Here is a 14,634-nt window from a genome sequence, read left to right on the forward strand (position 1 = left end):
AACTTCTAACCAATGTCACCCTAATAAATTTCATTTAAAAAATCAACTTCATTCATGATTATACCTACAAATTTTAGTCAATTTACCAAATCACAGTCATATTAAAAATCAGAAAGTTTTCTGACTCAGTAATGTAGATTTTGGGGGGAAATTCCACTTCAATGTATTGGAATGTTTTATAAACCATAAAGTACTAAACAATATACAATTTTTTAAAATTATAATGTCCTGTTGGTTTCTAGAAGAACTGGAGATGTCAGCAAATTAAAACGATGCAACACATTAAATAACACATTTTTATTGACAGGAATTCAATATAAATTTACTTGTAAAGTAAGGGAAGTCAGCTTTCTAAGAAGTTACAACAACATATATAATAGACATTAAGTCAACAAAGATAACAAACAAAATTTTTAGAAGTCTTCCCACAATTTCATCTTCCAGGCTTGTGGGAGTAGTAGTAGAAATTAATATCCAGTTTTTAGATGTCATATCCAGAATGATGCTGCTCCCTAGGAGAAAAAGAGAGAAGTATCCTCAAATGAACACAAGGAGAATTCTGATTTTTCTTAAAACTTAGTCTAATATTTGCACTGTAAAGAAATAATGATGAGGAAATATCTTTTGGACAAGATTCGACATATTTGTAACCAACCAATGAACTAAATTGTTTTATTCCTTAGTGAATTAAAATATTGTTCATCCATTCATTTTGGCTACTGGCTGTCATAATCATAGATTTTTCTTAATGCCAAACTTGCCTTTCTTCTTCAATGAAACAGCTCAACCACTTGGTAAGGCACATAAATGTCTAATCACTGCTGCCTACCTGAAACTAATATGATATTGCATGTCAACTATAATTGAAAAATAAGAATTTTTAAAAGAAAAGAAACAGCTCAAGGGACTATCAGAAAAGCTATTCTGTTTTTATGTTATCATTATTTATGAAGTTTTATCTGCTTAGTCATTTACATTATTTTACAATAGCATCAGTGAAATTGTCATTCTTCCAACCCATAAGACAGTAGGTATTACCAGGAAATGAAAATTTGAAAACATGGAAAAAGGCAGGTAAAAAAAAAAAAAAAGTGTTTTTAATTTTTCAACAATTAAACAACAAACACATCTTTTTTCATTTTCTTGATTTTTCTTCAAGATCCTTCCCTCCCACATTGCAGTGTTAAACAGTTTAAAAATAGCTGGAACTTTTTCAAGTACAATAGCATTTGTAACAATGTTAATTTATGGTCAGTTTAGCATACTGTTGGAGCATTTTAGCAAATGTCAGGCAGGTGGGGAGTTTAGAACCATTCTAACTCCTTTTTCAGGAATGCAAGCTCAAATACATAATTTTCAGATGCTTACATCAAAGTTGCTTATATACACTCAACTTGAAATGCACATCAGACTTTAAAAACTGGCAAGATTGGGGTAGTGTTATTTTCACTCAAAAACCAAAATGCAGGTTGAGTTTTAAGAGAAGAGAAAGGGTGGGGGGGAGCTAGATGAGAATTTTCTCCCATTTTTAGCAATCTTGACTAATTTCTGTAATATCTTGCCCCGTTCCTAAAGGAAGGAATAATGTGCCCCAAATTACACAGACATCACTAGCAAAGTAAACACCTAGAATGTCCCCCTACATTCAACAATCCCTTTTGCCTAGGTTATAGAAACAAGGAGTAAGGATAACACATGGGTTTGCAAAATGACTTTCTCTCCTATAAACTCGGCCTCCAGATTGTGTTTCCTTTGTTTGTGTCCTGAGGGGTAGCTTCAATTGTCTTCGACAACAGTAAGAGAGAGACTCAAATAAGAAGTGAGAGACAGACGAGACAACGGGTAAGGATCGAAAAGTAGAAATCCATTTCTCACCTGACTCAATCCCAGGTTGTGGCAGATAACACTGCTCTTTGGTTTGCTCTCTGTCTTCTTGCTGGAACAAAGTGCGTTCAGCACAGGTGGTCTCTTAGCAACCTTGGTTCCTGGGTCAAAGCACATTAAAAGGTTTTATTGGGTAGTGAGGTTGTGTATAAAGTCGAGGGGCAGGGAGCCTGCATGGAGAAATTCTGAAATTACTCTCAGAGAAGTCAGGAAGGAGATGTCGAAGAGTAGACTTTGGGGGGGAAAATGACACTTTAATTTCATTTTATCACAAAATTGTATAGCTAAAAACTGCACCTTTAGCAGAAGAGTTAAATTAGATTTTAGGATTTTGCTGTCAGGACAAACATTCAGGACATTTTTTAAAACAACAATTCTTGTGGGGAGTGGTGAATGGGAGAAATGTTAAGTGTACATACTTGTAACTAGTAGATTAATAAATCCTGGAGACCTAATACATAGTACAGTGATTATGGATCCCACTCCTCCCCCACCCAAAAAACTGTTATAAACATTAAACTTACTAAGAGACTAGGTTTTAGCTGATCTCAACTCTGGAAGAAATGATAATTACGTGAGCCCAGAGAGGTGTGGGGTAACGCTTGCATGGCAATCATATTACATATACATATATCAAATCAATATGTTGTATACCTTAAACTTATACAATACTGCATGTTAAATATAATTGCATAAAAAATTCCCTAAAATTATTTAAAATATATTTACTTCAATATCTACCATGACAACAAACGAACAAACTTGTCTGTCTACGTAGAAGAACATACCTCATGAAATTGTATGTGTGCTATAAATTCTATAAGTTTTAAGATTTTTTTATCACTTTTCTGAACAAATTAGAAAATGGAAGAGTAAAATTATTATAAAAGACAAGCTATAAAATTCAGTTACAAATAGAAGATGTTTTTGTTCAATAAAATGATGATTATTATAACTAAAAAATAATAGAAACACTACTTGGAAAACTGTTAAAATATTTAAAGATGATCAAAACCAATACCTATGACCACCCATACAGTCGTAGGTATATATCACGAAGAAATGCATGGGTATCCACACCAGAACACATATCCAAAAATTATTTGTAATATCTTCAACCCAAGTGCTCATTTGTAGACAGATGATAGATAGATGATAGATTCACATAATGTTTTTTTTTTTTTTTTACAATAAGCTACAGCTATATACAAAAACAGAACTGATCTTACAACCATCATATACATTTTTTTTTAAAAAGCAAGGCATAAAAGAAATTCACAGTGCAAGTGTATTCATGTTAAGTAGAAAAACAGAGTTAAAAGCATGTGGTTTAAGAAACAAAGTAATAGATACATTGAACAAACTGATGGCTACCAGAGGGGAGGGGAGAGGGGAGATGGGCAGAAAAGGGGAAGAGAATTGAAAAGTACAAGCTTCCAGTGATAAGTCATGAGGATGTAATACATAAGGAATATAGTCATTAATATTGTGATAACTATGTATGGTGACAAATGATAACTAGATATACTGTGATGATTACTTCGTAAGGTACATAAAGGTTGAATCACACCTGAAAAGAATATAACATTGTATGTGAACTATAATGAAAACTTTCTTTTAATTTAAAAAGCGCACAGTTTAGTGGTGCATACACAGGTGGCTACAGTGTAGTAGTAAATTTATCAAGAAAACAAGGCATTGGCTACCATAAATTCAGGAGAGTGGTGTCTTTAGTAGGGGTAAGTGAAGGGATAGGCAAAGATGGGGAGCTGCCAGCAATGTTTCAGTTCTTGCCCTGGGTGTGGTTACATTGGATATTACCTTCTTGTCAAACTGTCAATAGAAGTTTTATGTGCTTTTCTGTATGTATGTTAGACTTCACAATAGAAATAATTGAAAATACTTATAAATGTGAATGGTGCTCATAACTGTCAAGTTTGGGCGGGATGGCTATGTGTGATTTTTATTTTATTTTATTTTTTGCTTTGTCTATTTCTTATATTTTCATTGAAAAAAAAAGGGGCTGCTTATATAACTTCAGAAAACTATAGAAGCCCTGGCCAGTTTGGCTCAGCAGTTGAGCGTCGACTTCAACTGGACCAGAGAGTCCCAGGTTCGGTTCCTGCTAGGGGAACGTACCACAAAAATAAATAAATACATAAATAAATAAATAAATAAATAAATAAATAAATAAATAAATAAATAAATAAAAACTAAAGAAAGTAGTCCCATAACTGCTAGTCTTCTTCCTTCCCCATATATTTAAAAGTAATGTATACTGATTTTATTTTTGTCAAACCGATCATTTAACACATAATTATAGCCTGGTCTTCTGTAATAAATTCACTCTTTCTCTAAAGAACATGTTCTTGTCTCATTCATTCACAATGCTCATGAGAAACAGGAATGTGCACGACTTCTGTTTGGTTCTTCTCTTTGATGTCAGATCTGTTTGTAGATCTAAATCATTGGAAGAACACACATTTGTATCATCACAAGTTTACAAACACACTAGATTCTACTGCGGGTTAAAATTATGAGTATTACAGTACTTTGATTTATATCAGCTAGAAGTTCAATAATCAACTGTTTTTTTGGGTGGGGTTGCAGGGACATTCTTTTTGGGGGGAAAATTATTTAACAGCAACATTTTTTAGGGGGAAAAATGTGTTATTGGATAAAACATGCACCAAAAAATGTAAATAAATTTCAAACAAGTTAGCGCACTTCTGAAAGTATGCTAGAACATGAATAGTGTGATTATCTCAAGACTATTGTCTTATCTTGAATCACAGTATTTTAAAAACATAGCTAAAATAACATCACCTCCAATTTCTGATATAAAATCATAGGTTGCTTTGGGCCAGATATATTTCATGTTGAAATTTCAGATGATTGCAAATAATTTTTTCTTCCATTTGTGGGCCTCTGCCCCCACCCCCCACCCCCCATTTCCAGAAGACACCGTGAATCAATTTATTATTTTATAGAATGTTTCACTGGAAATAGAATAAATACTCTCTTATCTAGTTTTTAAAACATCTTTATTTTTTCTTTTGATTCCATCAAGGTTCCAAAAAATCCAATTCAAATTGACCTGGTCATTGTTTATCGAAAGGCTGAATAGTGGGCCCTAGCCAGTTTGGCTCAGCGGTTAAAGCGTCGACCTGCGGTCCGGAGAGACCCGGGTTCAGTTCCCGCTAAGGGCACGTACTTCGGTTGCAGTTTGTCCCCAGCCCTGGTTGGTCGTGCGGGTGGCAGCCACTTGATGTGTCCCTTCACATCGATGTTTCTCTCTCTCTCTCCCTTTCTCCCTCTCCCTCCCACTCTATCTGAACAAAAAATGGAAAAATGTCCTCGGGTGAGGATAAAAAAAAAAAAAAAGAAAGAAAGGCTGAATAGTGGTATTCCTCAAAGTGGTATACTCTCAAAGACAAATGGAGAGTAGCAGTAATCTTTGGTCTCTGGGAGCTGAACTTCATTGTATTCTCTGTTCTTCACCCTGATCAGTTGTTGGCTCTTGACTAAAACCTTTACAATCATGTTTTTATATAAAACAGGGTTTCTCAAATCAACTCCGACTCCTAAGACCATAAGAAGAGTGCATTGGCCAAATGGCTTGGTCCCCTGGCCAAAAAAAAAAAAAAGAAAGAACAAAACAAACAAACTCTATTATATAAAATTATTCCTGTTAATTATTCCTACTAAGACATCACCCCTTTCTCAATTTCTCTCAACGTCTACTATCCCTGCCCCCCTCATTAGGATTCTTGGTCCACACAAAGAACAGAACATACTTTGCAAAGTCTCTTTTTCAATCAAAAGAAAAACACTTTTCCTTGGATTCAACATTATAGTCTTAAACACAAATCACATTTCAAAAATATTTTCTTTTTTAACAAGAATGTGCTAATCCTACTTCTTGTTTCCATCAATATCTAATGGTCAAGATAACATTGACAGAAGTTCCCTAGAGACACATGTTAAAAAATGAGACATCATTGAAATCTGTCCATTTTTGCTTAATAGGTGACTTAAATAAGTATAGCAATGACCCTTTGCTGAGGGTCTAGGGTGTGCCAGGCCATGATGCAGCTCACTACACTGTACTATGGCTGTTTGCAGGTACCACCCCATAGGTGGCTGTCTTCCTAGAAAGTGGAGATGACCTTCCCCATCCTGGATCCCAATGTCTCAGAATAACCACGCGGAAAGTAGAAGCTCTCTTGGAAGACAGAAAGTTCATTGTGTTCAAATGACAACAACGACAAGAAAATTCCATACAAGGGTTGGCAAAAGTAGGTTTACAGTTGTGAGTATGAAAAACAGAGTTGATTCTTGTATTATTATTTACTTATTAATCATTGTATTATTTGTCTTAGTATTATTATTGTTATTACTTCATATCCTTATGTGTGATTTCTCTTTTGGGTAATGATGGCTGGTAATTTAAATTACTTTTGCCACCCCCGTATATTCAGTCTACGTTTCCCAGCACATATTTTAAAAATAAAATCCCAAAGTTGGGTGCTTTCCATTTGTTTCCATATGGAAAAGGTCTCTTTCCCATAAAAGTAATATTCAATAACATTATCTTTCAGAAACTTGAGAAATCATATGGTAATTGTGTCTTGTTGATGTTTTACTTTTGTGGGGTTTTTTTGTTTTGTTTTTGCTAGTAATTAGGAAACCAAGTCAAGTTGTTGGAAGGCAACAGAACTTTGGCACCAGCCCTGTGGGGCTTGGGATGGGAGTGTGCTGTTGGGGTGGCTACCGTTTCTACGGCCAAATGGAGATTTATCCCCTTCAGACTCCAGACATGGGTGCTGGGGTGGCAGGGCAGGAGACATGAACTCCTGAAATTTGAGTCACTCTGAAGTTAAATGAAAAGTCGGGCATATTTAATAGTAAATGGATTTTGTATGTTCTCTAAGTTACGGAAGTTTGAGTTCAGGTTGCATTTTCTGAACTAGTGAAGGCTTCATTTGATTCTCCCAAAGCTGAGTTACGTGAGAAGGGAAATTTAATGCACATGTGATAAATTAATTCATCCATCATGTGAGCCTTGTGTGAGAGAAAGCTTGAATGGGAATCAAAATAAATGGAATACGGCTTCACATTTAAACGACTGCAGGCATGCTCGTTGTACCTTGTTTCCTGATTAAAATAAGATCTCAAGAAAATGTTTCTCTTTCCAGCTAAGAAAACAACAGTAGTGAAAGGTCTGAAATATTATAGGCATGTTGGCACTGGAAAAGACATTTGAGAGTTTGTAAACTTCTCGTTTGACAAAGGAGGCCCAGAGAAGTTCAGCAACTTGCCTGAGGTCACACAGTTACTTTTCTTCAGAGCTGCTATCATAAATGCCTCAGCAATTTTTTTTTTTAAATTTCTAATAAATTGGATTCTGCATTTCATAAGATGTGGCTTATTGGAGATAGTCTACCTTCATCACCGCCTGTCTTCTTTGATTCAGGCCAAGGTAAGACCAGAGAGTCCAGAGTAAAGAAACTCATAAGTGGAAACAGAAGACATGGCCAGGCAGACTCACGAGGCACAGAACTTGACAAAGTGAACTTCGACTGAAAACAACTTGGGCTTTGTCACACATGGCCAGTTGAGTGGGGAGAGAACGTAGCTTTGGGGGCCAGATGGAACTGGTTTAAGATCCTGGTTCTGGCTGCTATTAACTCTGAAGCCTTGGACCAGGCACTTCACCCCACCTGCTACCTCATCTGGAAAACAGAGATAATATCTGTCTTACAGGGGGTTGAAAGGATTTTATGCATAACTATAGTTAAGAAGGGCGTACACCGGCTTTGATTTTAATCTCATAAAACCTTATGAGGTTAGTTATTACACTTCTGTTTCCTTAGTTGGAGAGATGGGCCTCTACACGCTTTGATTTTAATCTCATAAAACCTTATGAGATGAGTTATTAACACTCCTATTTCCAGACAAATTAAGTAATGCTATTCAAGATCACATACCGGGGATGACTAGGGATTTGAATAGAGGTTTGTTTAGCTCCAAAGCCTTAGCCTCAGCAGTATATCAGGACTGGAGAAAGGTGAGACAAGGACCCAGCATGCTGCCTGACACTGGACAAACAGTGGTTGGTACGATGAAGTAGCCGAATCAGAAAGACGGCTGCTTCCCTACAGCCCAAGTACAGTTCAGAGAGATCAGTGATGGATGGGGGGGCCCCAGACCATTCTACTTCTTTTCTCTTCAACTCTACCCCTACTGTTTTCTTTCTGCATCAACACATGTCTAGTTTGGGCTTTCCCAAGCCATCTACGACCATGCCTCAAAGGTTTTAAGTAAATATTTTGGCCCTAAAATGAACTGTTTTTCTACACATGAACAAAGATCCCTTAAGCATCCACTACCAAGACTCCTGCAGGCTGAGAGTTTCCACTGCTACGTTACTGGTTCAAAGAGGAGATTGGGCATTGCCCCTAAGAAGGCATCAAGTACTCAGTTACGGACCCTAAACATTAAGACATATTCTAGAACCAAAGTAATCTAAATGTTTTCAGCCTTCTCCTCGCCAAGTCCCTCCACCCTCTCCATGACTCACATCTGGGGTGAACTCTTACAAGGCCAGGAGAACTGCCCAGGCCCTGGCGGGACCCCGTCCTTCCAGGCTTCAACAGGAAGCCCCCCAGCACAGCAGCACCACCCAGCCCTCATCCTTCTGTGGTATGAAGGGTTTGGGTTTTGTCTGCAGAATTCATACATCCAAGCAAGTGTCATCATAGGTTTGGGGTTGGTGAGTGGAGGGGAGGAGAGAATCTCTGGACCTGTTTGAATTCTAAAAAACATTTGCCAAAATCTTTCAAGCTATTTTCTTGGCCTGTAACACACACTCCTCTGCATAAATTCATTGGTGGTGATTTTTTAAAAAGTGTTTTTATTGCCCAGCTGGTGTGGCTCAGTGGATTGAGTATTGTCCCATAGACTGAGAGGCTCTGGTTTGATTTACGATCAGGGCATATGCTTGGGTTTCAGGCTTGATCCCCAGTAGGGGGAGGTAAAGGGGGAGAGAGATAGAATATTAATGTGAAAGAGAAACACCAATGGGGCGCCTCCTACACAGCCCGCCACTGGGGATTGAGCCTGTACCCAACCCAGGTATGTGCCCTGACCAGGAATTGAACCAGCAACCTCCTGGTGCATGGATCAGTGCTTAACCACTGAGCCACACTGGCCAGGCTATGGTGACTTTTTATCCATTGAGGTGCAGGTGTAATATTTGAAACCAGTTCAGTGTTATTTGGAGTTAAATTTAGCTGAGAAAATAGATGACTAGGTTGAGGAACACAGATTTCAGTTAAATGAAAGTCTGTGATCACTTTCTAGGCAGAATTATTTTTTCAGTATTTATCATAGAGCTTAGAACAAAAATAGGAGCTCAATTTTTAAAAAAGGGGGGTGGGAGAGAAAGACCTATTACTTTAAGGTGATGTTCTTCTATGCCTTGCAAGCTCATTACTTAGGAGGTGAACCCAAGGAGGAGCTCTGTAAAACACTGAACTGTTCTCCAAGGATGTAAAGCCTTCCAAGGGAATTCTGACCAATGATGCTTGTTTTGGGTAAATACATTTTGGGTGTGAAGGCCCTGTAGAAGGCCCTGTAGAATACCTACAGTATCCTGTCTGTACTTCTCAAGTATCACGAAGTAAGCTCACTCGGACTTGTATCATGAAATGTATTCTATCTTCTACAAACTTCAACCCTTCCTAAGTTAGCACTGTATCTTACACACAATGAGAATTAAATAAAAGTTTGCAGAATGAAAGCTTATAGAAGAAAAAAAATCTCACCCTACTTCCTGAGTTATAGGGTGACATTTTGGGAAGCAGGGATTCTGAGATAACTCTCCTTTCTGTCTCTTCCAGACACAGAATCAAACCAAGCAAGGTGGCAAGCCAGTCCTTTGTAACCATAACCAGAAGAAAAATTTCAGAATGCTGATTATAGTAGAGCAGGTAAGTTTATTAAACAATAGCTTCTGCTTTGAAAGGGTTTTTGCAAGTTTCCCCACCATTGCTGATATTGGCCACAGCCTGATGTTCTGCACTGTTAACCATACACCATCCTTCAATGCTCCCATCCTCAGCATTCACACAGCCGACACCTATCTGAAGATGAAGTTATCAAAAGCAGCAAAAGCTAATTGTTGTCTCTACAGCTTATATGAACATTTCCCATCAAATACCACATCAAAAGTTCTAGGTTTGAACTGGAAACAAATGAGAGATGGTGGAGAAGATTCAGGTACCAGATTTCTCGGGGTGATCACTTCATTAGTTATACAAATGTCTAATCATGGAGTTGGCCACCTGAAACTAATTAATATTGTACATCAACTATAATTTAAAAATAAAAAGAATTTTTTGCCCTGAACAGTTTTTCTCAGTGGTTAGAGCGTAAGCCTGCAGACCAATGACTCACAGGTTTGATTTTAGTCAAGGGCAGGTACCTTGGTTGCAGTTCATCCCCAGCCCTGGTTGGGGTCGTGCAGGAGGCAACCAGTGGATGTGTCCCTTTCACATCGATGTTTCTCTCTCTCTCTCTCTCTCTCCCTCCCTCCCTCCCTCCTGCTCTATCTGAACAAAAATGGAAAAATGTCTTCAGGTGAGGATAAAAATAAACAAACAAATAAAAATAAAAAGAATTTTTAAATTAAATTTAAAAAAGAAGATTCAGGAACAAGTCAAAAATGAGGGCTCTCCTAAATAATGTTACCACACTTGGCCCGTATATATATTGTGAGTAAACCCCACTACCCTATAAAGCAGGTGATGACCGTGGTTTCATGAAAAAGAAGACCGAGGCTCGGAGAGGTTGAGTACTTGCGTAAGGTCACGCCATTTGTGAGTGGTCCAAGCCGGGGCTCAGTACCAGGCGGGCATCCGCCTCCTTCCAATTCACTGTGATGCCTTCCTTAGACATTGCATCTAGACGCCTGACGCACATGTGAAGGGGACGGAACATAAGTAACCAAAGCAGAAAGCTGTGTCGGCTTCTAGTCCTGAAGAAGGACCGGAGAGTCGGGTTTCATCTCTGCTCGTGAGGACCGAGCTGGGCACCGCCTTTCTGGGCGTCAGGGTCCTCCTTTCCAGACAGAAAACACAGTGACCTACTTTGCAGGACTCTCAGAAGCAACCATTAAGAAAGGCTTCCAAGACAAAGCCTTTGGCTAAAATAACAAGAAGGCAATGAATCTGTGGAACAAGACAGGTGTCTTCTCTGATCCAAATCTCAAAGACCCAAGTTTCCTGTCCAACCCTCCCCTGCGATTCTTCCCACGTGTGAAGTTTCTTTTGGGAATCACGGAAATCCTCTATTGAGAGAGGAAACACGGGGAGATGGGCGCATCAAGCACAGCCACGGGCTTATTCAAGTAATTTAGACATCGCTCATCCCTTGCTTCTCCTCCTGCCTTTATTTTGCTAGAAGGCAATGAAAAGAATAAAATTCTAATTCATTCATTTATCTAATATTCAGCCTTTTCAAAATCGGAGAGATGTTGAAGCAGGGAGGGGAGATAGGCTTTATGGATCTAAGTTTTAAATTCTTATATTCTCTCTCAACCAGAAACAAGCAAGAGTCCCACTCAACCTTATTCCTACATCAACATTTTTAAATGCCACATTTTTAAAAGCCAACACTTACTGTTCAGGGGTTCAGCGAGCGAAGTCCAAAGTCAAGGAGATGATCTCTCTCTTTTGTGAAAAACACCATATGCTCTTAGGTGTGTCAGGACAGTCACTGGGCTGTTATTAATAACTGGCTAGAGCTTTATGAAGAAACATGAGCCAGACCATTACGGGAGGAGGCAGTGGAAAGGAATTGACAGACACAGGTGGGTTAAACTCTGACAAAACTATACTTAGGCCCACGCAGGAGCTCAAATACCCCATGAGGAGGGGATCATTCCTTTCACAATCAATAGAGCCTGTGAAACCCTAAGAGTTCAACAATCAACTACCAAAAATATCCTTACTGTTCAGCTCTCTGGGAAAACGACACGATTCATTTAATATCCTACTATCCTTTGTTCTTCTGAGAAATGTTTTCTCATGGACATCTGAAATATCTTCTCAAATAGATACATTTTTGCTCTGTTTGCACTGACTCCCCCATTTTTTAAAATATATGAACAAATGCACATTCTCAGTATTTTGAGATTTGCGTACTTGTGAGCATTTTGGTCTCTCTCCCTAGGGATCCCAAAACAATTCCTGGAAGTGTGTGTGTGTGTGTCTGTGCGCGCGCGTGTGCGTGTGCCATGTGTGGGTTGGGTGTGTTGGGGGGAGGGTGGTGGATCTTTGGAACCTAAGAAGTGAAGTGTGAAGAAGGAAGTATAACCCTGACCAGGCGACCGGTCTGTAGAGGCTCTCCTCTTTTGAAAAGCTACATTTCAGAAAGTCCAAGTCTCTGCCTCCACTGTCCCCAGCAATTGACATCAAATTGTTTGGACCATTAACAGTATGTCTTCAGATCTAGACTGTATTAAAATAAGGTATTAAAAGGTATTAAATATACCTGTATTAAAATAAGGTGTTAAAAGAAAATTGACGATAAGACAAAAGTTACTGAAATATATAAAGATACAAATGGAAGGGAAAATGCTTGTCAAATTGCCTCGTCCTTAAGGTTCCTGTTGCTCTGGCTCAGGCCTGGTAACTGTCCTTTTTCAAATGAAACCCCTTTTCAACTCATTGCTGGGGGTGGGGAGGCTGGAACTCCTCACTATAAACCTCACACAGTGGAGTGTCATTCTGCTGAAGCGATTGTCAAAAAGAAACAGTAATAAACTGGTGACAACAAGTTTAATAGATGGGTGACAGTAAGTTGAGTAGGAATAGAATCTAAAAAAAAAAAAAATGTTTTCAATACTCTGATCAGTTTAATATTTTTGAGTATCCACGGAATATATGTATCTTTATAGACCATATTTATATACGATTGTAAATATATGTTCATCATATAACAAGAAGAGAAATTTTTTTAACTTTTTTTTTTTATCCTCACCCGAGGACATTTTTCCATTTTTTGTTCAGTTAGAGTGGGAGGGAGAGAGAGGAACAGAGAGAGAGAGAGAAACATCAATGCGAAAGGAACACATCGAGTGGCTGCCACCCGCACAACCAACCAGGGCCGGGGACAAACTGCAACCGAGGTACATGCCCTTAGCGGGAACCGAACCTGGGTCTCTCAGGACCGCAGGCCGAAGCTCCAACCGCTGAGCCAAACCGGCCAGGGCAAGAAGAGAAATTTTTTAAAGATAAAATTTAAGAATAAATAAGAGTTCTCTTAGCACTCACAATAGGCATTTTCACCGGCCCTTAGGGCACGAATACCCACTCTGCAGGTGACCATGGCTCCACCACTTATCAGCTATTGTGGCTTGAACTGTGTCCCACAAAAAGATATGTGAAGTCTTAACCTATGAATGTGACCATATTTGGGGATGCCATGTGACAAAGGAACAGATGCCAGAGTGATGTGTCTACCAGCCAAGCCGGCCAGGACTCTCAGGCAGTTCTCAGACTGAGGCCCTCTGCTGACTTCGTTTCCTTATCTGTGATGCACAGAACCTCAGAAATTCCAAAAGGCTTGAATGGTTTCCTAACATGGCCCTTGCCAGATGGGGAGATAGGAGCCCAGAGATCCCAGTGCTTGAGTTCTAGTGTCATGCCTGTTGAGACCTCCTTGAGCCAGGGAGAGTGGACTTGACATCTTTAAGGAACTCAGCCAAGTGGGAGACAGGTAACTAGATAAACACACTCAACCATTTCCCAAACCTACCATGTCTTGGCTCTGAGTTTGCAAAGGTCAATCCTTCTGTCTAGCAAACGTTTCTTCCCCTAGCTCCTCACCGTGAACATCCTTCCCTCAGTGAATTCCTAGGTTCAGCATTATGTGCTCTGGGAGGGCTCTCCCCACAGCCCAGCCTGGATTCTTTGAGTTGCATGTGTCCTCCCATAGGGCCCATTGCTAATCTTTCCTGAAATGCTTTTTGCTTCTTTCCCCCAAAGGAACATAAGATCCTAAGGACCACATCTAGATCTTGGTTTCCATTGTCTGTCCCATTCCTAGCATAAAGCAGCCCCTCAGATATTTGGAGCTGCGCCAAGAGCACATGGGCAACACAGGTGGGAAGACTGACTGGTGAAGGAGGTGATACCAGGGCCAAGTTAAAAGGAGAGAGAGAAATCTGCCAAGGAGTCAGCAGGGAAAGGCATTCCAGGGAGACCCCTGGACAGGAGCAAGTACGCGAAGGAGGGGAGTAGATACAGGGGGAGTGAACTGCATGAACCTTGCATTGCTGGAGGGTCAAGAACAAGGTAGATGTGGCCAGGAATATAACTGAGATGAAGCAAGACTTCATAAAGAAAACTTTATGTGGGAGGGAGAGAGAGAGAAACATCAATGTGAAAGGGACACATCGAGTGGCTGCCTCTCGCACGACCCAAACAGGGCCGGGGACAAACTGCAACCGAGGTACATGCCCTTAGCGGGAACCGAACCCGGGTCTCTCTGGACAGCAGGCCAACACTCTAACTACTCTGAGCAAAACCGGCCAGGGCTATAAAGAAAACTTTAATATTCTGCTTCATCCATTCCTAGCAATTTAGCTCCAACCACGTTATTTAACCTCTTTGTGCCTCAGTTTCCTCGCCTGTAAACTGGAGATCGTAACAGTCATCCTCACATACAGCTGCTGTGAGGACT

The 14,634-nt window shown here is 39.5% G+C and overlaps 1 protein-coding gene across 1 annotated transcript; it reads right to left on the minus strand.

Moving 5' to 3' along the window:
* Positions 1-310: 310 nt before the first annotated feature.
* Positions 311-11,652, minus strand: MRLN (myoregulin). Its single transcript, XM_036265291.1, has 3 exons — positions 11,569-11,652; positions 1,876-1,985; positions 311-512 (listed from the first exon to the last, which is right to left on the minus strand). The coding sequence occupies exon 3, from the start codon at positions 490-492 to the stop codon at positions 352-354; it is 141 nt and encodes a 46-aa protein (XP_036121184.1). The 5' UTR covers positions 493-512; positions 1,876-1,985; positions 11,569-11,652; the 3' UTR covers positions 311-351.
* Positions 11,653-14,634: the final 2,982 nt, after the last annotated feature.

The sequence above is a fragment of the Molossus molossus genome, unplaced genomic scaffold (genome assembly GCF_014108415.1).
Source record: "Molossus molossus isolate mMolMol1 unplaced genomic scaffold, mMolMol1.p scaffold_m16_p_17, whole genome shotgun sequence".
NCBI classification, from domain to species: domain Eukaryota; kingdom Metazoa; phylum Chordata; class Mammalia; order Chiroptera; family Molossidae; genus Molossus; species Molossus molossus.

Bases quoted from the DNA above. Each gene is read 5' to 3' on its own strand.
- MRLN (XM_036265291.1), bottom strand. From the start codon at position 492: ATGACATCTAAAAACTGGATATTAATTTCTACTACTACTCCCACAAGC.